Here is a 26,513-nt window from a genome sequence, read left to right on the forward strand (position 1 = left end):
TGTTCTGTAGTCATCCTAAAATTTAATTTTGTGTCTTATTATGTGTGTTACTAGAAAAGGTGTAAAAATGCCATCAACATCTAGTTTACTCAACCATTTTAAATCCGTCACTTCATTTGGATCTTCTTACAGATACCAGGTTTCTGGATACCACAATTTAGATAATCCCAGTCTTTCGTGATAAGAATACCCTTTTTTTGCCCCCCTCCCCCAACTAATCTCGGTGCTCTTCTCTTCAGCTTTCACAACAGATCAGTGTTCTTCCTAAAATCAGTTTTCCAAACTTGTATATTGTATTCAAATTGTTCTTACCATTATTGTACACAATGAGATTATCACCTATTTATATCTGCTGCCATTATGTATATCATTGATAAAATCTCATAAGCTGATCTCTCAGCTTTCAGAAGACTTCAATTTGAACTATATAGTTATCCCCAAATCTTTTTTATTATCTGCTACCTTTAGTTTAGTGCTACTCAAATTGCTACCTAAATGTAGTACCTCATTTATCAATGCTCATTTACCTCAGTTTGCTATTTTTCAGCCCATTCAGTTAGTTTATCTATCTCGTTGAAGTGGCATATTTCAACTAATATCATTAACTCCTCTGCCCACCTTTCCGTCATCAGAACTTAGACATTAAACGTGAAATACCAAGATCAATGTGTAATAAATATTAGAAATAGCAAGGAAACCAACACAGAACCTTGTGATATCCTGCTTGTAACATTGGTCCATGAAAAGTAGCAGCCAGTGTTGAATCCGAGGGGTGACCAGGGGTGAGTTTCATTCCCGGTGGAATAAAATCCCCCCCCCCCCCCCAGTGAAAAGTAGTAATTTTTATTTTATAAAATACGAATTCAATAAGTTTGTTAAATAAACACAACACGAAAAATCACATCAACTAAGTGTGGTACTTGTTAGGCGGTACACGGCGAAAATAAATCACTAAAATTCAAAAGACAAAATTTTAAAAATAATTAAATGGGCAATATTTCTGACTGCACAAATTGTAACCAAAAGACACTATTTCAAGTGTCCACATTTGTGTTTTATGGTTTTCGGGTTCCCTTTATTTTCGATATAAAATGTATAAACGATACATTTTATAAACTTTTTATTATATATGCATCTGTACTGTAATATTACAAGATTGCATGAAGATAAGCTTAGAGGGCCCGAGTGAGTTATTGGAAAAATTATTAAATGAAGTGATTTATACATACGCAAAGAAGAATAAGATTATTGCAATTATTAGAATGAGTTATTGGAAAAATTAATAAATGAAGTGATTGATACACACGCAAAGAATAAGATTATTACAATGCAGTTATTACAATTATTACAAAACTTACATGTTTGATTATAATTTTTTTTTTTTTTTTTTTTGCAAATTTTAATCAGTGATTTTCGTATTATTAAACTGCGATTATTGTCAGCAATGTGGTTTTTGTGAATTGATTAGTATTTAGATGTTAAATAATAAATATTTCCTTTTGTTTCCTCATATTCTCTTATTATAACATTCATAAATATGCATAATCTCTATATTTCTATTTATAGGCATAAATATAAGTAAAATAATAAGAGGAGTTTACTTCAATATAGTGCGTAGAACACTTCTGTATGACCTCCAGAAATTAAAATGGAAAAAACGACAACTTACCGGTACATTAGAGTAAAATATAAATAATTAAATAATCAATTTAACACAATTCAAATCAATTTAAAACAATTAAAAATCAAATTAATTCAATTAAAAATTAAATTGCATTAATTTGATTTTTAATTGTTTTAAATTGATTTGAATTGTGTTAAATTGATTATTTAATTATTTATATTTTACTGTAATGTACCGGTAAGTTGTCGATTTTTTCGTTTTTTCCGTTTTAATTTCTGGAGGGTATCATACGGAAATGTTCTACGCACTATATTGTGGTAAACTCCTCTTATTATTTTACTAATATTATTATCAACGTAGAACATATTGAGTAGTACAGCTCTGACTCATACTATCTAGCATAAATATAAATGTAGAGATTTGTTTGTAACATACATATGTTATAAATATTAAATAATAATAAAAAAATATACTACATGTACCCCCTGAAGTTTACATTCTTCCCCTCCAGTGCATGTACCCCCAAATTTTACATCCCCCCCTGTGCAAATGCTCTGGATTCATAGTATTAACTTCTTAAGTTGAGTAAATGATGTTAAAATATGCATCTTGTTCCTACGTGCCAGCCTCAAGTGGCTAATCAGATTGCCTGATTGCCTTATAGCTCCAGTCCTATCCAGATGATCTTGCATTACTTCTTGAATTGCGGACTCTGCAGTTTTCCTATGTTACATAAGTCAGACTTACAAATCTCTAATTACTTTGCCTTTTGAACCACCTTTATGAATAGGAGAGTCATTCTAAAGAGGAATATAGTTATCTGCTAAAATTAATCATTTTAATATTATTGATCGTATAAAATATTATATGATCTCCCCCCCCCCCCCCCGATCATAATAACGTGTATTTTTTTTTTTACTGCTACATGATGATTAAGAAAATCCTAGAACTGCCCCTGAAACTGTACAAATTGAGTTTATGATAGATGTTAGTAACAGTGAATAGTGTAATTTCTGCTCACATTTTCAGCAGTGTTCCAGAACTCATTTTCATCAATTTGCATCTGGCTGGTAAGAAAGAAAGTCCATAACACCATTTCGCTCATCACAATGGGATTCAAATCTGGGCTGTTGTTCTGCATAGGTAGAAAGGAAGAATAATCCCCTCCCTTCCCACTGTTCCTTAGAAATATAATGATGTATTTGAAATGATATATAAAATTTTGTATCTTTATGTGATACAGTATTAGTAATGTCTCTGTAATATATATTATATATTCATTGAATATATTTCATTTTTTAGTACATTGTTCCCTTTCTCATAAACCAGAGTGGATCTGCTATCTATGCTGTTACATTAGCATCTACAGGTAAGATATCCTCTGTCTGAAAAATTTATTTTTTCATTCATTCTCTTCTTTTTATGGTAGTTCCAAGTATTCAAGGTTTTAATTATGGTACCATTGATGAATAGATTTGTAAAAAAAAAAGGGGGAAGAAATGTAAACCGAGGATGGTAATTAGTATTCAGGAGATGGTTAAAGTGTAGTAGTAGTAGTATTAAATATCCAAGACTTCATAACAATAATAATAAAATTCTTAATTCACAAAATTTTACAAGGATATGATTCCTGTTAGAGGCATCCAAAGGAACCTAACAATCTAATTGGAGAAATTATATTTACTTACATAACATCCAGATAAAACATATAAATTCCATAGAATACATAGATCACAGCGAATTCATTACTTTAAACAATATTAAATTAACCTAAAGAGTTTTGAGTTAAAGATAATTGCATTTCAACTGGTTTTTCTAAGATATAGGGCCGTACTGTGGAGTATGATCTCGGTATAACATGATTGAACAGATTGATCCCATCTGGGCACCTTTCACTTGGAGTTAGTATTAGTTCTAAATGGAGTCACTGGTTAAAGAAGCATTGCAGGATCATGTAGGCAACATCAGTAATAATTCAGACACAGTAGTAGAGGCGTCCATGACTTATGGAAGTGAAACGTGGGCATTCACCCAAAGAATGGAAGAGAATCTGAGAACTACACAGCGAAGAATGGAATGAATTATATTGGGAATCAGACTGGAAGACAAAGGTGGAGATGGATAGATGAAATTCATGAGTTTGTGGGTAGTAAATGGATGGCCAGTGCTCAAAACAGAAGGAACTGGAAAGTTGCTGGAGAGGCCTTCATCCTGCAGTGGATTGAAAATGGCTGATGATGATGAGTAGAGGCGTGTGATGCAAGAAAGCAAGTTTATGTAGCATCAGCCAAAAAAAAGGGAAAAAAAAACAAAAAATCATTTCACGCATCCATTCCCTATAAAAGTTTGTTCCAGCAATTAACCATTGTTCCATACATGAGGCCTCCAGATATATATGCAGTGCTCAAGGCATGGCCTGACCATTGCCTTATACAAAGGTAAAAGGAATAAAATATTATTTTGATGTAATATACAGTAGAGCATCCGTAATCTGGAATAATTGATGCCAGACCTCTTCCAGATAGCCAAATTTTCCAGATAATTTTTAAGATTAAAAATAAACATTAAATAAATTTAATATTCAGTATTAAATTAAATTTTATATTATATAATATTTTATATAATTTATATAATATTAAATTTAATATTTAATAAATAAATTTAATCTTACCTTACAATTAAATTAAATAAGATTAATTAAATAAAAAAAAATTAGAAATCAATCTCGGAAAACAGAAATGTCCATCCAGGCATTTTTATGATTTTTATACAAAATGGGAAAATTAGAAAGACTTTTAAATGCTCTCGGTTTTTTCAACTTACCGATAACGAGCGTGGACAATCTGTGCATCCCAGTGGCATTTGCACACATAGGAATGGTAACTCGCTCTTTTCTCCTCTTAAAACTTGGTGCAAGCATTTCTCTTTTAGTGGCTAGGGTTTTTCTTGATAATGCTTTCCATAATAAGCCTGTCTCATCAACATTATAAACTTTTTCTTTCTCATAATTTTCTATAACTGAAGCAAACTTACTTTTCAAAAGATACCACAGCCGATTCGTCTGAAGAAAGTTTCTCGCCTTGAATATCTAGTTCACGTATACCGTGTCTCAGTTTAAAGTGTTTCAGCCAACCTGTGCTTGCCTTAAAATCTTCATTACTTATTAATTTTCAATTAAAATCCAATGCTTTTTCCCACAATGTTGGCCCAGACACTGGTTTACCTAAACTTCGCTCTGAAGAAAAAAATAAAGTGAGTGCACTGTCTAAAGGAGCATTTTCAGGTTTCAATATTTTTTCCCTGCTAGATCCTCCTTCACTATCTACAATTGACACATATTCTGTTATAGCGTTGGAATTTTTTTTTATGTCGTAAATTTTTCAAGTCCCCACATTAAACTCTTTGGAGAGATTTCCTAAATTTTCACCTTTTCTAATTCTATTAATAATTTCCGTTTTTTGTTGCAATGTTAAAACTATGTGTTTCTTTCCATTCACATTTTACTATAAAAGATCGAGAAAAATAATCAATCGCCCAGTTTCGGGCCGATATTATTCTTACCGAATCTGAAATTCACTTGTGGTTGCCGTGAAAACCCAGTCAATAGTCTCTGTGATATTTTTCCAAAGCATATTTCTGAAGGTCACAGAATTCTAGAGGTCACAACCATAAAACAATAAAAACAATTTGCAGTTTTCAGTTTATTGAGCTTTTTGTTTGTGCAGTCTGTTATAAATTACTAGATTTTTCGCTTATTATAATCAAAATTTAATTTGAAAACGTGATCAATATAACCCAATTTTACTAAACTATGTTAATAAAAAAAGAAGACAGATCAGCCTTTCGAATTATTCCAGGGAACTGACATTCTACTGAACTTGGATTTCAGGAAAGCTTTCGATACTGTTGCACATGGAAGACTACTGTACAAATTGGAGCAGTGTGGCATTCAGGGCAAGTTGCTACAATGAATAAAAGGGTGGTTGCATGGAAGAAGACAGAGAGTGTTAATCAATGGACACTGCTCATCATGGACTAATTGTTATCAGTGGAGCTCCGCAGGGTACGGTGCTAGGCCTATGGTTGTTTTTTATGTTTATCAATGATATCGATGACGGTATATCAGGCTTAATGTCCAAGTTTGTAGATTATACAAAGGTTGGCAGGGTTGTTAATGACAGTAATGATAGTATGCTACTGCAACAAGATCTGCGAAAATTGGGTTGATGTGCTGAGAAATGGCAATTAAAATTTAACATTGACAAATGCAAGGTATTGCACTTGGGTAGCAGTAACTCCCAGAGTACATTATCAGCTCTGTGGTACTACACTCAGGGTAGAGGAGAATGAAAAAAACTGGGGATAATTGTGCAGTCAGATAGGAAGTTTCTGAGCATTGTAGATAGGCTGCCAGAGTATGTCACTGGGTCTTGTCAAAGATATACAGGAATTTTGTTAGCAGGGATAAGGAGGTGATTATCCCCTTTGTATAAGGCAAAGGTCAGAGCACACACCTGTGTACAGATCTTGTTTTAGTAAGGATGTAGAGTTGCTAGAATGAGTACAGAGAAGGGCAACAAGATGGTGAGGGGAACAAAGGGGTGCTGTTACCAAGAAAGGCTTAAGTTCTGTAAATTGCAGCGTCTCATGATAGGCACCTGCGAGGTGATCGGATTGAGATATGTATAAGGCCTTGAATGATTTGAGCAGGCTCAGTGCTGATGGGATTTTTCCTGTTGCTTAGATTACAAACCTGACGGGACAAACTCAAATTGAGGAAAGACAGTTGTGAATAGACATGCTGAAATTTGCCTTTAGCTAGTGGGTAGTTGATTGCTGGAACAAACTTCCATCTGTTGTTGTGGAAGTTGATGGCTTAAATAAATTCAAGGAAGACCTGGACAAACTTTTGGAGCGAGTGGATGAGTGAAATGGTAAGGTGTTTTTGATGTGAAAATATCTTTGATGGCACCTAACTAATTTCAGATAGAAGTAAAACCAATTTGTCATGATTTTGAGACATGAAGATGACGTCATTTCTAGTTTCACAATTTGATTGCCAAACTGAAAATTAAGATTTTGAGACATGGAAATTACGTGTTGCAAGATCGTGACAGAAATCAATTTCACTGGGACAAAAGAGGAGTAAATGGTAGAAATGACTTCACTTGGCATCATTCCCTTGTCAATTTCATCGACAAAATGAAAACCACGATTTTGCATGGAAATCATGTCACTTGACATCATCAATTTCCGTGTGACTGTCATCAAAAGATGAATGATCTATCATGATTAAATACCATCGATAGAGAGGTGTGCCTACCAAATACTGAAGTCCTGCTTTAACTACTAGTTTTCTTACTAACCTGATCAAAAAGCTTCTGTATTTTCTTGCCTTTATATATGTACGTTTATACAATGATCAGCATCAATTTCTCTTGGCATGCAATAAACCATTGTGTTGACTGAAACAGGCACATTGATCACTTATCCCAGAATGCTGTATTGTTTGTATACATGTCCCTGTTGCCTTATCTGTATTAATGGTAAGAGAGGAACCTTTTGCAAGTATCACCTACTAATTTTCGGACAAATAAAACCAATTTATCACGATTTTGTGACATGGAAATGATGTAATTTGACGTCATTTCTGGAAATGTCTTCAATCACTTTCCAGAAAGTGACTGAGTTAGTATTAGTCACACTCCTCAAATGACAAAATTTCAATAAAGGTTACTAATCTTTGCATTTCTTTTAGGAATTTTGTTTTGTATATATTGATTATGAAATAAAAGAGCTTCTGTACTGTAAATATATTATTAATCACTCAGAAATTTCCATAATTTAAGATGGAATGCAAGATACAATGGATTTATGATAACTGAAGTAAGAGACTTATATTTGCAACTCTATCATATCTAGAAACCTCTTAAAAACAGCATCGAATGATGTATCCAATCTTGTAGTGGAAATTCAGGAATAGTGCTTAGAGTTAGATCGAACTTTCCTTGCAGGAAAGTAATTAATGGTTTAGTTTCTTCCAATCCGAAGGTAATGTTGAAATCACCACTCATAATCATGGAATTTTATGTAAATGTCTTGTTATAAGTGATGCACCTTGAATTGGATATGGCAGAAAAACAAAATGAATGAAGTCAATTATATCCTATATATCACTGTTAGGAGAAATAGACACAACCATTTGTAGTAAAATAAGAGAAATTTACCTCAATATGATATGTATAACACTTCCCTATCATACTCTCCAGAAATTAAAACGAATAAAAGATTAACGCAAAATGATTACAGTAAAAAATCAATTGAACACAATTCAAAAATTAATTAAAATTCAAAAAACAATTTTAAAAAATTAATTAAAAAATCAATTAAAGTTAAAACGTCAAATTTGAAAAACGATTTTCCATACTGAAGCAGACAATTCTTTTTGACCATATGTCTTATCACAGGAATTTTGAAATTATGGAGTGTGTGAACTTGAATCTTAAATAGAGAGATTATCTGTATTTCTGAGTCTAAAGCAGATTCCGTCGATGAATATTTATAGGCATTGAAAAACTGATTAAAGATAATAGTGTTTTGTAGGCGAACAGGTGATAGCTGTTCACCTACAATACGGTATGTAGAAGCATACCAGTGTTTGTTTGTTTACGATAAACGTTAAATTGGATTTTATTTGCATCCAGAGTAAGCGTGAAATTTAGAAAATTTGATGACTTAGTATCTGTATTTTTAGCATTAGATGCAAGAAAGCAAGCTTGTAGAGCATCAGCCAAAAAAAAAGAAAAAAACCCTTCCCATTTCACCCATCCGGTCACTCCAAATGTTTGTCTAGTTCATCCTTAAATTTGTTTAAGCTTTCAACTTCCACAACAACAGATGGAAGTCTGTTCCAGCAATCAACTACCCACTGCCTAAAGGCAAACTTCTGCACATCTATTCTACAATTGTATTTCCTCGATTTGAATCTATACCCCATCAGGTTCTTAATCTCATCAAGTGGAAGTATCCCATCGGCATTGAGCCTGCTCAAACCATTCAAGGCCTTGTACACCTCAATCAGATCGCCTTGCAGATGCCTAGTCTCCAGATGCTGCAACTTACAGAATTTAAGCATCTCCTGGTAAGAGAACTCCTTTGTCTCTCTCACCAATCTTGTTGCCCTTCTCTGGACTCATTCTAGCAACTCTACATCCTTCGTAAAATGAGACTCCAGACCAGTACACAGTACTCAAGGTGTGACCTGACCATTGCTTTATACAAAGGTATAATCACCTCCTTGTCTCTGCTAGCAAAATTCCTATTTATCATTGACAAAACTCCAATACCTGCTCTGTCGGCCTGTCTACACCGCTCAAACAACTTCATATCTGACTGCACAATTACACCCAGGTCTTTTTCATTCTCCACCTTCCTGAGTGTAGTACCACACAGTTGGTACATTTCTCTTGGGTTATTGCTACCCATATGCAGTACTTTGCATTTGTGAATATTAAAATTCAGTTGCCACTTCTCAGCCCATCTACCTAACTTTTCTTTCCTGTTACAGTAGCATACTGTCTTTACTATCATTAACAATCTGCCAACCTTTGTATCATCTGCAAACTTGGACATTAAGCCAGATATTCCTTCATCAATACCATTAATAAATACACAAAACAACAATGGACCAGCAGCGATGCCTGTGAGACTCCAATATTATAATTAGTCCACATAGAGCAGTGTAAATTTATTACCACTGTCTGCAGTCTCCCACTCAACCATCCCTTTATCTATTGCAGCAAATTGCCATGAATGCCATACCACTCCAGTTTTTACAGCAGTCTTCCATGTGCAACAATATCAAAAGGTTTCCTGAAATCCAAGTATATGATATCAAAATTATTTGTTGCATCCATTTCCTTTGAGACCACATCATGGTATCCAATCAAATTGGTCAGACAAGACTTCCCCTTAACAAACCCATGCTATGTCTTAACTATTACTGTAGTCTTATTATTATTATTATTATTAGCCATGTGATGCAAGGAAGCCTGAGGCTTATGCTGCACCAGCCAAAAAAAAAAAAAAAAAAAATTTCTGAATTACCCCAAGAGAGAAAAGAGTCAGAAGTAGAAGGGCATCACCAAGAAAGAGAAGAATGATGATATCCAGCTCAGGACCTTAGGTGTGCCAAACCCATACTCACCAGATGTGAGCCCCCGGGGTTATATCTAGGTCTTATCTTATTCTTCAATATAATTGGATAGATTCCATCTGCCCCAGGTGCTTTTTTATGTTTAACTTCAACAATTTCTCCTCCACTTTGCTCTCTGTTATTACAAAATCATTTAGCTCACTGTTAGAGTTTAGTAAACTTCTGTCCTCCCCTTCCTTACAGAATTCCTCATATGTGAATGCAGATGCAAAATACTTATTTTTTATCAGCTATCTGAGCAGGATCATCAATGGTGGAATCACCGACATCAAGTGGATCGATCTGATTCATCCTCTTTTTTTTTTCTAGAGTTTACGTAAGTAAAGAAGTCTTTGTTGTTTTTCTTTGCATCCTTTGCCAAGGATTTCTCATAATCCGCCTTCACTTGCCTAACCTCCTTTGCGACTTGATTACAGAGTAACTTATATCTGCCCTAGGCTTTTGTGTCACCTGCTAATTTATATTTATTAATTTATATAAACAGTAATATTATGCTATTTATTACTGGCAGAATTACTAAACAAGTACAGGTCACAGTTGAAAAAAAGCCGTGATGTAGGGTTGAAATTAAAAGTGTCTGCAATTCTGCCCAGACACGATAGAAGGGAGTATATGATGAGAGCCTTGTCGATCAATTCGGCACTGGAAAGATTGTGCAAGGCTCAAGGGGTGGAAATTTTCTCAGCCTGGACTGTACTTGTTAACAGGAGAACTGCTTCTACAGGGATGGGATACACTTAAATAGAAAGGGTGCAAGAATATTTGCTGATGCTATCGAGGCAGTGTTAGGTGGGTCGGAAAACTGCAAGCTTGGGGGGGGGATACAAAGACTAATAGATTAACAGTAGCCACTGGCAGAGGTGAAAGATATTCTTGCACTGCTTCTATTGGAATGAACAGAAGCCTGAAAAACAAGATGCAGGATATATCAGAGACTGCTGGGAGTCATTGCGGTACAAGTAAACACATGGGTTGTGTTAGGGTAGCTAAGAATAGAAACAGGTGCATGTATACTTGCGTGTACACCAATGCTAGGAGTTTAGTAAATAAATTTGATGAATTTGAGGTATTGCTCAAAACATTAAAGGCAGATATTGTTGGGATTTCAGAGACGTGGTGTCAAACAGATACAAGGAATGCAGAACTGGAATTTGGGGAGTACAACATCTACAGAAAGGATAGACAGGATAGGAAGGGAGGAGGGGTTATACTATTAGTTCAGAAACACATAAAATCCAAGGAAGTGAAGCCAGTTGACATCACTGGGCAGTGCAGTGTCGAGTCAGTTTGGTGTGACATAAGCATTGGGAGATCAAAATTGAGAGTAGGAGTGTGCTATAGGCCTAATGACTCTGATGAGTATAATAAGAAACTGTACAGGTAAATAGAGTGGGCCAGTAAATCAGAGAGCCTTATAATGGGGGATTTTAATTTCCCAGATATTGACCGGAATTTGTGGGTTGGTCACTCACACACTAGAAAGGCTTTTGTGGATTTATTGGATGATTGTTTTCTACATCAGCATGTTCGGGAGGCAACTAGAGGGAGTAATACTCTTGATTTGATTATCAGTAGTGATTCTTCATGCATCAAGAATCTGCAGATAAATGAACCACTAGGTGGCAGTGATCACAGTGTGCTGAAGTGGGATTTACTCAAAGAGGTAACTACCATTAGGAGTAAAGGGAAGGTTTATTGCTTTCGTGAAGGCGACTATGATGGACTGACACAGTATTTAAATTCTATACAGTGGGAACAACTGATGATGTTACCAACAGCAAATTCAAAATGGGAAGCATTCAAAGAACTTATCTTGGAAGCTACTAGGCTTTACATACCAACTAAGAAATACTGTTCAAGGTTTAGGCCTAAATGGATGTCAGATGAACTAATGAGATATATGGCAGAGAAGAAAAATGCATGGGATACATACAAATTAACACGTGACACAGAAGCCTATGATAGATACAAGTTGATCTGTAACCAAGTTACAAAGGAGGTTAGCCATGCTAAGGCAGATTAAGAGAAATATTTGGCAAGGGATGCAAAGAAAAATAGCAAAGAGTTCTTTACTTAAGTAAACTTTAGAAGGAAGGGGGTGAATCAGATTGGTCCACTTGATATCGATGGGTCAACTGTTGATGATACTGCTCAGGTAGCTAACAAACTAAATGAATATTTTGCATCGACATTCACACATGAGGAGTTATTCAGCGAGGGGAATGCCAGAGGTGTATTCAAATCTGGCAGTAAGCTAGAGAGTCTTGTAATAACTGAGAGTAAAGTGGAGGAGAAATTGTTGAAGATAAAGACAAGAAAGGCACCTGGTGTGGATGGGATCTATCCAGTTATATTAAAGGAGGCAGCAAAGGAAGTAAACAAACCCTTAGCCATAATTATGAGAGCTTCCTTTTACTCAGGGGAGGTACCCACAGACTGGAGATGTGCAAATGTGACCCCAATTCACTTTCCCTTAAGAAACCCATGCTGTGTCTGAATTATTGCTGCAGTCTTGTCTAGGATCATCTAGACAAGACTGCAGCAATAATTCAGACACAGCATGGGTTTGTTAAGGGAAAGTCTTGTCTGACAAATTTGATAGGATATTATGATGGGGTTACAAAGGAACCGGATGCAAAAAATAATTTTGATATCATATATATTTGGATTTCAGGAAAGCTTTTGACACTGTTACGCATGGAAGACTATTGTACAAATTGGAGCAGAATGGTATTAAGGGTAAGTTGCTACAATGGATAAAAGGATGGTTAAGTGCGAGAAGACAGAGGGTGGTAATCAATGGGTGCTGCTCTTCTTGGACTAATGTTATTAGTGGCGTCCCACAGGGTTCGGTGTTAGGTCCACTGTTGTTTTGTATATTTATCAATGATATTGATGAAGGTATATCAGGCTTAATGTCGAAGTTTGCAGATGATACAAAGGTTGGCAGGGTTGTTAATGACAGTAATGGCAGTGTGCTACTGCAACAGGATCTAGATAATTTGGGTAGATGGGCTAAGTAGTGGCAACTGAAGTTGAACCTTGACAAATGCGAAGTACTGCATATGGGTAGAAGTAACCCCAGAGAAACGTACCAACTGTGTGGTACTACATTTAAGGTGGTAGAAAATGAAAAAGACCTGGGAGTAATTGTGCAGTCAGATATGAAGTCCTCTGAGCAATGCAGACAGGCTGCCAGGGCAGGTCATGTGGTTTTGTCAATGATATATAGGAATTTTGCTAGCAGGGAAAAGGAGGTGATTATCCCTCTGTATAAGGCAGTGGTCAGGCCACGCCTTGAGTACTGCGTACAGGTCTGGAGGCCACAGTTTAGGAAGGATGTAGATTTACTTGAGTGTGTACAGAGAAGGGCAACAAGATTGGTGAGGGGAATGAAGGGATCCTCTTACCAAGAGAGGCTTATGTTCTGCAAATTGCAGTGGCTGGAGACTAGGCACCTGCGCGGTGATCTGATTGAGGTATATAAGGCCTTGAATGGATTGAGCACGCTGAATTCTGATGGGATCCTTCCACTTGTTCAGATTACGAACCTAAGGGGGCATAAATTCAAATTAAGAAAAGACAGATGTAGAATAGATGTGCGGAAATTTGCCTTTAGCCAGTGGGTGCTTAATTGCTGGAACAAACTTCCATCTGTCGTTGTGGAAGTTGATAGGTTGAATAAATTTAAGGAGGAACTGGACAGGCATTTGGAGGGATGGTGTGATTTTTTTTTTTTTGGCTGATGCTGCATAAGCTCATACATTTGCTTTCTCGCATCACATGCCACTACTACTACTACTACTACTACTAAAGGCTGACACAAGCAATTATAGACCTGTGAGTTTAACTTCTGTTCCAGGAAAATTAATGGAGGCACTGGTTAAAGAAGCACTGCAGGATCATCCAGACAAGGCTTCAGTTATAGCTCAGACACAGCATGGTTTTGTTAAGGGGAAGTCTTGCCTGACCAATTTGATTGGATACTATGATGCAGTCACAAAAGAACCGGATGCAGGGAATAACTTTGATATTATATACTTGGATCTTAGAAAGGCTTTTGATACTGTTGCACATGGAAGACTGCTGCACAAATTGGAGCAGTGTGGCATTGGAGGCAAATTGCTGCTATGGATAAGGGGATGGTTTAGTGGCAGAAGACAGAGAGTGGTAATCAATGGACACTGCTCAAAGTGGACTAATGTTATTAGTGGAGTTCCTCAGGATTCAGTGTTGGGTCCATTATTGTTTTCTGTGTTTATAAATGATATTGATGACACCATATCAGGCTTAATGTCCAAGTTTGCAGACGATACGAAGGTTAGCAGGGTTGTCAAGGACACTACTGACACTATGCTGCTGCAACAGGATCTGGAAAGGTTGAGCAGAGGTGGCAAATAAAGTTTAACATTGACAAATGTAAAGTACTACATATGGGAAACAGCAACCCCAGAGCAATATATCAACTCTGTGGTACTACACTAACAGTGGTAGAGAATGAAAGGGACCTGGGGGTGGTTGTGCAGGCAGATATGAAGTTCTCTGAGCAGTGCAGACAGGTTGCAAGAGTTGCTCATGGTGTATTGTCAATGATATGTAGGAATTTTTCTAGCAGGGATAAGGAGGTGATTATTTCCTTGTGTAAGGCAATGGTCAGGCCATACCTAGAGTACTGTATACAGGTCTGGAGGCCTCATTTCAAGAAGGATCTAGAGCTGCTTGAACGAGTATAGAGAAGGGCAACAAGATGAGTGTGTGGAACAAAGGGGTGCTCTTATGAAGAAAGGCTTAAATTTTGCAAATTACAGTGTCTGGAGACTAGGCACCAGCGAGGTGATCTGATAGAGGTGTATAAAGCCTTGAATGGTTTGAGCATGCTCAATGCTGATGGGAATCTTCCTCTAGCTCAGAAAAATCACCTGAGAGGGCATAAATTCAAATTGAGGAAAGACAGATGTAGGATAGACGTGCAGAAATTTGCCTTTAGCCAGCGGGTGGTTGGTTGGTGGAACAGACTTCCATCCCTTGTCATGGAAGTTGATAGCCTAAATAAATTTAAGGCTCAGCTGGATGGGTATTTCGAACGAACAGAGAGGTGAAGGGAAGTGGGGTTTTTTTTTGGCTGATGCTGCATAAGCTTGCTTTCTTGCATCAAATACTTCTACTAATGCTAATGCTAATATGCATTCCAATCATTTTTCTTCTCTGTCACGAGCCTGATTAATTCATCTGACATCCATTTAGGCCTAAATGTTGAATAGTATTTCTTAGTTGGTATTAAAAGCCTAGTAGCTTCCAAGATTAATTCTCCAAAGGCCTCCCATTTTGAATTCACTGTTTTTAACATCATCAGTAGACCCCACTGTATAGAATTCAAAAACGGCCTGAGACCACGGCAGTCTTTACGAAAAGAAAAACCCTTCCCTTTTCTTTTGATGGTAGTTACATCTTTAGTAAATCCCACATCAGTAGACTGTGATCACTGTCACCTAGTGGTACCTTTTTCTGAAAATTCCTAATGCATGAGTCATCACTGCTGATAATCAGATCAAGAGTATTACCCCCTCTGGTTGCCTCTCGAACATGTTGCTGTCATGAACACTCCTCCAATGAATCCACAAAAGTCTTCTAGTGTGCAAGTGACCAAGCCACAAGTTCCAATCAATGTCTGGAAAGTTAAAATCCCCCATTACAAGACATTCTGATTTACTAGCCCAGTCTATTTCTCTGCACAATTGTTCGTTGTACTCATCAGAGTCATTAGGCCTATAACACACTGCTACTCTCATATTCCCCTTCTCAGTGCTGATGTCACACCAAACTGACTCAACCAATGTCCTGTCCACCCATGTCAACAGGATGCACTTCCTCAGATTTTGTTTCTTAACTACAGCATAAGTCCTCCTCCTTTCCTACTCTGTCTGTCCTTTTTGTACACATTGTATTCCCCAGATTCAAATTCTGCACTGCTTATATCTGTTTGACACCATGTCTCTGATATACCAACAATATCTGCCTTTGATGCCTGGATCAACACTTCAAATTCATCAAATTTATTTACTATACTTCTAGCATTGGTGTACATGCAAATATACATGCATCTGTTCTTACTCTTAGTTACCCTAACATAGCCCATGTATTTGTTCCATGATGACTCCCAGCATCTCTTGAAATCCCAAGCAACTTGCTCTCTAGGCTGCTGCTAATTGCAATAGAAGCACTGCAAAAATCACTTTCGCCTCTGCCTCTGGATACCATTAATCTGTGAATCATCCCACAAGCTAGCAGTTTTCGACCCAACTAATATTCTCAGCAAATATTCTTGCACCCTTTCTATTTAAGAGTATCCCATCCCTGTAGAAGCAGTCTCTCCTGTTAGAAAGCACAGACCACCTTTAAAAAAATTCTACCCCATCAGCATTGCATAATTTCTCCCGGGCTGAATTGTTTGACAAGGCTCTCATCATATACTCCATCCTATTGTATCTGAGCAGAATTGCAGACACTTTCAAATCATCCCTACCTTGTGACTTTTTTTTTTCAACAAACATGTTCCATTTTTAATGTAAAATTGAGTCTAATATGAATATCATTAAATGAATGTAAAATGTCTTGAATAGTGCTATCAGTAATAACCAGAACATCATCTAAATACCTCCTGTAGTATGTGAAATGAGGTAGAAAAGACATCAGATATATACACTCAATTTGTTGAGAAATAGACCTGTGATATTAAGCCACTTAGACTCAATCCAATTGGCAAACCAAAAATTTGTTTGTATACTTTGTCTCGAAAGGTGATATAGTTGTCTTCGACTAAAAGTTTAATTAAGTGGAAAATTTCTTCAGTAGGAAGCTTCGTATAATTTATCAGTATTGAGTTGTTATTTAACATATTCCTTATTTGTTGTTGTTGTTATTTGGTTTTTAGGAGCATTAGCAACTAAGGCCATATTGCTCCGGGATATGCGGTGGTCATTCCCTGATCTTTCCGCATTCTCCGTATTTGGTGGTGACGGGCTCGAACCCCGGTCTAATCAAGAAGCGTGTGCTACTCGCACTGCTGCTCCTTCCCGCCTGGCTACGGAGGCGCTCCTTATTTGTAAAATAATAAGAGAAGTCTCCCTCAATATAATACGTAGAACACTTCTGTATGAAACTTTTTTTCCAGCAATTAAAATGAAATCAAAAATCTTATGTAACAGTAAAAAATAATTAAAAATCAAATGAACACAATTAAAAATCAATATAACGCAATTAAAAATTAAATAGATTAATTAAAAGAAATATAACAAAAAAAATGCAAAACGATTTTCCTTCCTGAAGCTGACAACACTCTTCGACCATATGTCATGATGACAGGAACGAAAATTGCCGTATACGGGTGAGCATGAAACTTGAATAGGGATTATTTGTCTTTGCACATGCAGGTAAAAGCCCATGAATCAGAGATTAGAAATGGCCAGCGAACATTAAGAGAATTCTCATGTAATTTAATTTCGACAGTTTCTGCAATAGTCTAGTATAATTTTATTGGACACTAAGTATTTTGGCTCAATTGTTGAGAGATATACCTCTGATATTAAGCCGCTCAAGCTCAATCCCATCGGCAAACCAAAAATTTGTATGTATACTTTGGCTCGAAGGGTGATATAGTTGGCCTCAAATAAGAGTTTAATTAAGTGAAAAATTTCTTTAATAGGAAGCTTCGTATAATTAATCAGTATAGAATTATTATTTAACGTATCCCAAATAATATGTAATGTGTATTCAACATTTACATTCGTATGTAACGAGGTAATATCTAATGAGAATAAATTATCATTATCGCCAAGTTGACAGTCCTTAAGGTTATTAAATAATGTATCGTAGTTCTTAATCCCAGATTGTATTGCCTGTCTAAAGGGTTTTATAATGCTATATACATGTGTGGCCAAGAATGAAAATGCCGAGTTTCTGTAGGAACAATAGGCTGAATAGGAAATCTGGTCTTGTGTAATTTTTTTACCTGACCGAAAAATGCAGGAATATTGTATGTTCTAGCCTTCAATTCCTTTAACTGAGCCATAGTAATTTCGTCATTTTTTCGATATGGGTTTAACGTTTAATTGTATCGATTGACCAAATCGGTAAATAGTTCCGGGTCTACTTCAAGATAAGTGGGGGTATCTGAAACAACTGTATCTCCTTTATCTGCCCTATGTATAATAATGTCTTTATTTTCCCTGAAGTTCACATAAAGCTGAACTCTCGTGTATATTCAATTTAGGAAGTCACATTTCTTTTATGTTATTCACCACCTGGTTAACTTGCTGAATAAATAAATCTTTTTGTCGAACATTGCAAAGTCCAAATTCAATATCAATTACGCACTGTTTTTTAGGTAGTTTTTGAGGTGGTAAATTATAATTTAATCCTTTGGCTAAAAGTGAAATCTGGTCCTGTGACAGGGGTTATCTCCTTGCTACAATAAACCAAATTAAGGTACACGCTAGGGATAGGATACAAAATACCACTTCGACCAACAATCATAATATTAAAAAATACTTTATTTCTATCCCATAGGTTGAACAGTGGCACAAACAGCTTAACAGATTCTTTAAAGAAGCCAAATTTAAAATTGTGGCCAGACCAATACGGAAACTACACACTATACTGAAAAATTGCTCAGTCTTTTCCCCATTCGCAACACAAATAAATGACCTGGTATACAACATTTCTTGCTGTGATTCCAAATCATCGTACCAAGGATCTATGCGTTTTCCTCTGAATTTTTGTGTTAATCAACACCCACCCTCACTTCATGTTAATCATTCAACACTGTCAGAATTAGCCTTTCGTGCTGTTAATGAAAAACATACTTTTTTTATTTAATAAGGCCAAAATACTTAGTGTCCAACAAAATTATACCAGGCTATTAATTGCAGAAACTGTAAAAATTAAATTACATGAGAATTCTGTTAATGTTCGCCAGCCATTTCTAATCTCTGATTCATGGGCTAAACACATGTGTGAAGACAAATAATCCCTATTTAAGTTTCATGCTCACCCCTATTCGGTAATTTTTGTTCCTGTCATCACGACATACGGTCAAAAAGTGTTGTCAGCTTTAGGAAGGAAAATTGTTTTGTATTTTTTTTTCTTATATTTCTTTTAATTAATGTATTTAGTTTTTAATTGCATTCGATTAATTTTTAATTATTTTCCCACAGAGTCATTATGTAAGATTTTTGATTTTTTTCGTTTTAATTGCTGGAGAGTTTCATATGGAAGTGTTCTACATATTTTATTGAGATAAACTTCTCTTATTATTTTACAGATATTGATATCAACGTAGAATGTATTGAGCATTACAGCTCTGGTTTATACTATCAGACATATTCCTTATATACGAATGGAAACATTGAATACAATTAGGTATTATTTGGGATATGTTTATTAACAACTCTATACCAATAAATTATATAAAGCTTCCTATTAAAAAAAGTTTTCATTTAATTAAACTTCTAGTTGAAGCCAACTATATTACCTTTCGTGACAAAGTATACAAACAAATTTTTGGTTGCCAATGGGATTGAGTGTAAGCCGCTTAATATCAGAGGTCTATCTCTCAATGATTGAATGTATACACTTGATGCATTTTCTATACTGGGTACATTTTCTGTACGGATACTGAGTCATTAACTTACTAAATTTCATGCTTACTTCGGAGGCAAATAAAGTCCTAATTAACATCTAACATAAACTGGTATGCTTCTACATTATAACAACTATCGCCTGTTCAAAAGGGCTATTATCTTTAATCAGATTCTCAATGCCTATAAAAATTCGACGACGGAATCTACTTTAGACTCAGAAATACAGATAGTAACCAGCAGATTCTTAAACAGGGGTTATCCCCATGCCACAATAAATCAAATTAGGATACAAGCTAAGGATAGGATACAAAAAACTATACCAACCAATAATAGTAACATCAAAAAATACTTGATTTCTGTCCCATACATTGAACAGTGGCACAAGTAGCTTAACAGATTCTTTAAAGATACCAAATTTAATATTCTGGTAGACCAATACGGAATTTTTACACTGTACTGAACAATCGCTCAATCCTTTCCTTTTTTGTGACACAAATAAATGAATTGGTATAACATCATTTCTTTCGGTGATTGCGTTTCATCTTATCAAGGATCTATGCGATTCCTGCTCATTGTTCGTGTAAAACAGCACACGTCCTCTGTTTGTGTTTCTCGTTCAGCAGCGTCAGAATTGGCCTTTCATGCTGTTAACAAAAAACAGATTTTCATTTAGCAAGGTCAAAATGCTTAGTTCCCAACGTAATTATATGAGACTATTAGTTACAGAAATCGTCAAAATTAAATTACTTGCAAATTCTATTAATGTTCGTTGTCCATATGTAATCTCCAATTCGTGATGTTTTGTACACATGCGCCAATACAAATATTTGCGACGTTTCACTCTCATGCATAAGGATGAATAATCTCTCTATTTAAGAGTCAAGCTCACACACTCTGTGTCTTGATTTGATTTGATTTTGGTAGTTGTTGGCGCATCGGCTTCTGTGGCCATATTGCACACACAGCCGGTCGGCACACACACACTCTGTGTGTGTGCCGACCGGGCTAGCCGAGTGGGTAAAGTACCTGCCCGGCAACCCAAAGGTCGCGGGTTCGATTCCCGCCTCGGGCTTGGATCAAAGTACTGCAAAAACCTTGGGAGGTGCATTATGGCCACAGAAGCCGAGGCGCCAACAACTACCCAAAAAAAACACACTGTAATTTCCATTCCTGTGATCACAACATACGGTCAAAAAGCATTGTCTGCTTCAGGAACTAAAATTGTTTTTTAAATTTTGAAGTTTAATTTTAATTGATTTTTTAATTAATTTTTGAATTGTGTTCAATTGATTTTTTACTGTAATCATTTTGCGTTAATCTTTTATCCGTTTTAATTTCTGGAGAATATCATACAGAAGTGTTTTAAGTACCATATAGAGTTAAATTTCTCTTATTCTTCTACAAATATTGATATCAGTGTAGAACATGTTCGACACCATAGCTCTGTTATATACTGTCAAATAGACAACTGTTGTAAGTATCACTTGGCAGTTGGGTAACAAGCACTCCGCTGAACATATATTGCCAATGGGCTGAACACTTACTCTTGGACCAGTCGTTTGTTGATAGATGACATTTAATATAGCGTAACAATGTGTACCTTGTCCATCTTGTTGTGATATATTGTGACTCCAGCTGTCTGGTTTCCTGCTTGAATTGAACCACGTAATCGAAGTTTGGGATGCTGACACACTCGTTATTTTCTAACCAAGTCTCAGATAGCAGCAGGATTTCTTTGTAGCGGAATACTCGCAATCTTGGCAAACTCATTTTGTATATCCAAGGCAGTTGTAGCACTTTAGCATTAGCATCAGCATCAGCATTAGTTGAGGCATATGATGCAAGAAAGCAAGCTTATACAGCATCAGCGAAAAAAAAAAAAAAAAAAAAAAAAAAAACCTTCCCATTTCATCCATCCGGTCACTCCAAATGTTTGTCTAGTTCAACCTTAAATTTATTTAAGCTATCAACTTCCACAACAACAGATGGAAGTCTTTTCCAGCAATCAACTACCCACTGGCTAAAGGCAAACTTCTGCACATCTATTCTACAACTGTCTTTCCTCAATTTGAGTATATGCCGCCTCAGGTTCTTAATCTGAGCAAGCACAGAAGTATCCCCTCAGCATTCATTATACACTTTATTATACACATTAGACTTTATACACCTCGCAGGTGCCTGGTCTCCTGTTGCTGCAACTTGCAGAACTTAAGCGCCCCTTTGTTCCTCTGACCAATCTTCTTGCCCTTCTCTGTACTCATTCCTGCACTCTACATCCTACCTAAAATGAGCCTCCAGATCTGTATACAGTACTTAAAGTGTGGTCTGACCATTGCCTTATACAAAGGGATAATCACCTTGTCTGCTAGCAAAAATTCCTATATATCACTGACAAGATCCATGATCTGGTCTGGCAGCCCATCTGCAGCTCAGAGAGCTTCATATCTGACTGCACAATTACCCCCAGGTCTTTTTCATTCTCCACCTCCCTGAGTGTAGTACCACACAGTTGGTACGTTTCTCTTGGGTTACTGCTACCCATATGGAGCACTTTGCATTTGTCAATATTAAATTTCAGTTGCCATTCTCAGCCCATCTGCCTAACTTTTCTAAATCCTGTTGCAGTAGCATACTGTCTTTACTGTCATTAACCCTGCCAACCTTTGTATCATCTGGAACTTGGATATTAGGCCTGATATACCTTCATCCATATCATTGATAAATACACAAAACAACAATGGCCCCTTTAGAACCCTGGAGGACTCGGCTAATAACATTGTCCATTTATTACCACTCTCTGCCATCTCCCACTCAACCATCCCTTTATCCATTGCAATAACTTGCCCTTAATGCCATATCGCTCCAATTTGTACAGCAGTCTTCCATGTGCAACAGTATCAAAAGATTTCCTGGAATCCAAGTATATGATATCAAAATTATTTTTTACGTCGAGTTTCTTTGTGACCACATCGTAGTATCCAATCAAATTGATCAGACAAGACTTCCCCTTAACAAACCCATGCTGTGTCTGAACTGTTACTGCTGTCCTGTCTAGGTGATCCCGTATCACCTTTTTAACCATTGACTCCATTATATTCCCCGGAACAGAAGTTAAATTGACAGGTCTATAATTATTTGTGTCACCCTTTGAACCCCCTTTGTGAATTGGGGGTACATTTGCACATCCGCAGTCCATTTAGACCTCCCCTGACTAAAGGTGCTCTCATAATATGGCTAAGGGTTTGCTTAGTTCCCTTGCTGCTTCCTAACTTCTCAGTTCATGGTAAAATCTCTAGTCTTTGGTTGGTGAGACAATGTAAAGTCCATTGATGTCAGTTACTCCTGAAAGAGTGACATAAACCAGCTGCTGCTCATTTCTCTTTTTGTACTCGTAAACCACTGTATTGAATGTGCCGACTCGTGTATTGTCATTGCACAAGCTGGTATGAGAGGAATCTGATTTCTTTTGGCACGGATTGTGCGGTTGATCAACTATATACTAGCAGTTCATCTAGCCAGCGGCACAGCTGCTAGTTAGATTGGTGTTGTTTGCTTGCGTGTATCATGCTGCCTTCTTGCAAGCTAACTTTCTGATGTCAGTTGAGGTGGTAAATGCGAGCCATAATCATTGTATGTGTTACTGTTCATTGTATTCAACCTTGGATAAATTACCAGGGGTACTGTTAGCGAGTCCGTCGGTAACGTCCATGTTGACAATGACGTTATACGGCTTTCCGATGACCAGTGGGAGCTCGTTTAGTAATCCGCCAGTGTCAATAACTGAGATTTTATAGATTTTTTGGCAAATGTGTGCTTCTTGCTGCGCATTTGTGGAACCCAAAATGATGACTTGCATGACTAATTCCACTCTCTCCTCTGTGGCACTGAGGATCGCGCAGTTGTACCCGTTGACGGATTTATTTTGCAAGTAGAGTTGTATACCGTTTGGGCAGAGGTGATTGGCTTTCTCCCTAGCCGTTTGGGCAGAGGTGATTGGCTTTCTCCCTAGCGCAGAAATGCGACTCGATTAACCGATTTTGGTTAACACCGATGAGTATGTGATATTCGACTGTCACATAATTTGATCGGGCTTGCAGTATTTGAGGCCGTGCCAGTGTGGGTGCGCTGATATGTTTTTCTATCTGTTTATAGCCTGTTGTTACTGGAACCGGTGGTTGCTGATGAAATTCCCTGATTAGGAATATGTCCTGCCCACTGAAGCTGTTGTATATTTCTATGAAGAGTCAAATCATAAAAGTTTTTCTTCAACCAGGTGGGCTGGTCAAGAATATTTGAATCAGTTCACAATTGGGAGATGACAGACTCCAAATGACATGTATAAGTAGAATCTTTTACTTGTCGTTGGCCATTCTCATTAAGTTACAGAAGTCCTTGTTGGTCATTAAATTTTTGCATTTATTTGTGATTTCACCGAGTCGGTTGAGCATGGCGAACTTTAGATCCTCATTCATCTCACTGTTTGGATGAGTATAAAAGTTTTGAACAGGGTCTTCTTGTATTCGAGTTACAAAGCTATGCAGGTCATTACCACATGCTTTGTAAAGGTTGCCGCCGTCATTGTCTTGACACATCGTCGTCTTACGTATTTCAATCGGTTTGTGAATGTCCAAGTCCAATTCTTACAATTTATGCTGTTCTAGTATGAGTTCTTCATTGTCGTTGTAGACCTTGAAATATGCCATTTCTGACAGTATCTCTGTTTCCTCGTTAAAAAATGGAATGTGTAGCTTTACCATCTTGTGCTTGTACTCGTTTAGATCTTGAGCCAAGTCATAGTTTTGCCGACCGGGCTAGCCAGGTCGGCCTGCCTGGCAACCCAAGGGTCACGGGTTTGAATCCCGCCTCGGTCTTGGATCAGAGTAGAAAAATGCAAAAACATTGGGAGGTGCAATGTGGCCACAGAAGCCAATGCGCCAACAACTAACAAAAAAAAAAAAGTCATAGTTTCAATAGCGTATTATGCGTGGGCCGACCAGGCTAGCTGGGTGGGTAAAGTGCCTTCCTGGTAACCCAAAGGTCGTGGATTCGAATCCCGCTTCGGGCTTGGATCAAAGTACTGCAAAAACCTTAGGATGTGCATTATGGCCACAAAAGCCGATGCACCAACAACAACCAGAAAAAAAATAAATAAATATGCGTGGATACTTTCTTTTCTTTCAGATCCTGTTAGCGTTGCATGTGTAATTTGCGACAGAGCATGACAGAGTAACATGTTCCAAATGGCAAAGTCTTTCTCATATTTATTCTGACATTATGTTACAAGAAACATCTCTTTCCATATGTTACAAGAAACCTCTGCAATTGTCTCGTTCATCTCTTCATTGGACTTCCTCAATCTCTATCACTCAATCGTCCAAACAGTGGAAATGTAAACTACCACTGCATAGCTCTCCGACATGGGCTGACGTAGCAAGTACCACATGGATTCTTGACGTGTGAACTTTGAGCCTGTCGATGGATAGTTTTCTCGTGATTTTAACAATCTCAAACTCTGAGTGCTTGTTTATAATCATAATGATCTGTCGCTGTAAATTGCTGAGGCATCGATTTGTTTTGTTCACGTACTCAGCGACTTATGCAGCACAAGAGTATTCCTTCATAGTGAACTGAATGTCAGTGTTTGATTTCAAAATGTTACAGGCGAACGGGTTGAATGGATTGTGCCACTTCTCACTTAGTTACACTTGAGAAAAACTTTGGGCCAATTTATGCCAGCTCTTAGCTATAATATTCCAAGTAATACTCATAAGTGTTTACATTTTTCGCTCCGAAAAAGGCATTGCTGTCAGTGTAATCATTATCCTCTAGATTTTGCCACGCATCTTGTAATGAGTGGTATATTTTACTTTGCGTCTGTCTGTGGCATGGTCACTAATATAGTGGTCATGCAACAGGGCATGAATGGTGCTTCGAATCAACACATCTGCCGTTTATCCGGCATTATTTTCTTATAACACGTGAAGTTTGAGTTTGAAGCCTGATGCTCCCTAAGCCTTTGCTACTGAAGACAAACACTAACTTGTCGGTCATTGTAATGGTATATTCTTTGTTCTTGGCCCAAATGATCTTTAGGAGCATTATTTAGCCACAACAAAATGTGCATGTGTGGACTACGCAATGATAAAATTCTATGCGTTTGAAAATGTTGACCACATAAAATTGACCAAATGGGCATTAACATTTCGATTTCAGTATGGTCATAATTATATCCATAATCTTCTTGCACGAGTTACAGTGTCTTCATTCACTAGTGTCACCTTTTGCATGAAGTCCATGTCGCTCGCATCATCCTCACTAATATCACCTTCCTAATTCTGTAACTTGTACAATAGCTGAAGCAAGCACGGCCAACCGATTTCATTGGTACTCAGAGTCAAGAACATTGTAGGTTTACCAAGCTGTCTAATCATGGCAAATAGATTGCGCTTATGTTGAGCCCAGTAGTAGGTCGAGTTTGGAATTGTTCTTAAGAAGGCCAAATTGTATTCGATACAGTTGTTAATGTATTCTTTGGATTGAACTTGCCCATGGGTTAATTTTGTATCGTTACCTATGTATTTAAAAGCCACTGTCAAAGAGTCTCTTGTTCTCATTACCTTCATTGCTACATAAAGGATGGAGTAACATAAAGATGATATGGAGTAACACCGTGTCTGTAAGATCGTCTAGCTCGCTCATTGCCATCATGAACGGAGTCAAGTAAATCTCTCTGAACGTTCTGAATTGGCCAAGGTAAATGCTGGGAAAGGACAGTTCCACTGTGTTCTCATCAAACAGTAGGCTCTGTGGTACATTAGTTTCTCCTTGGGCGATTCTAAGATATTTATCGTTGCTCCACAGCAATGTTTGCTGTTGGGCAATGAGACGTTCTTCGATCAGAACAGCTTTGCATCATCTTTACCGAAATTAATATCCATGTGACTGTCACAAAGACTGACTGATCTACCTTGATTTTATACAATCAACAGGGAGGCATGTCAACCAAATACTGAAGCCATGCTTTTACCACTCATTT

At 37.0% G+C, this 26,513-nt stretch overlaps 1 protein-coding gene across 5 annotated transcripts in view; it reads left to right on the forward strand.

Annotated features, from left to right (window-relative positions):
• The window catches only part of LOC150085559 (transmembrane protein 234 homolog), a 126,646-nt gene that overhangs the window by 53,558 nt on the left and 46,575 nt on the right, over positions 1–26,513 (forward strand). For all 5 annotated transcript variants that reach the window (XM_090373344.1, XM_090373346.1, XM_090373343.1 and 2 more), the window contains exon 3: positions 2,927–2,993. In XM_090373344.1, coding sequence (XP_090229470.1) covers positions 2,927–2,993 — 67 coding nt within the window. The remainder of the gene's footprint in view (positions 1–2,926; positions 2,994–26,513) is intronic.

This window comes from Mastigoproctus giganteus, chromosome 5 (genome assembly GCF_048544385.1).
Source record: "Mastigoproctus giganteus isolate SK-2022 chromosome 5, ASM4854438v1, whole genome shotgun sequence".
Classification (NCBI taxonomy): Eukaryota; Metazoa; Arthropoda; class Arachnida; order Uropygi; family Thelyphonidae; genus Mastigoproctus; species Mastigoproctus giganteus.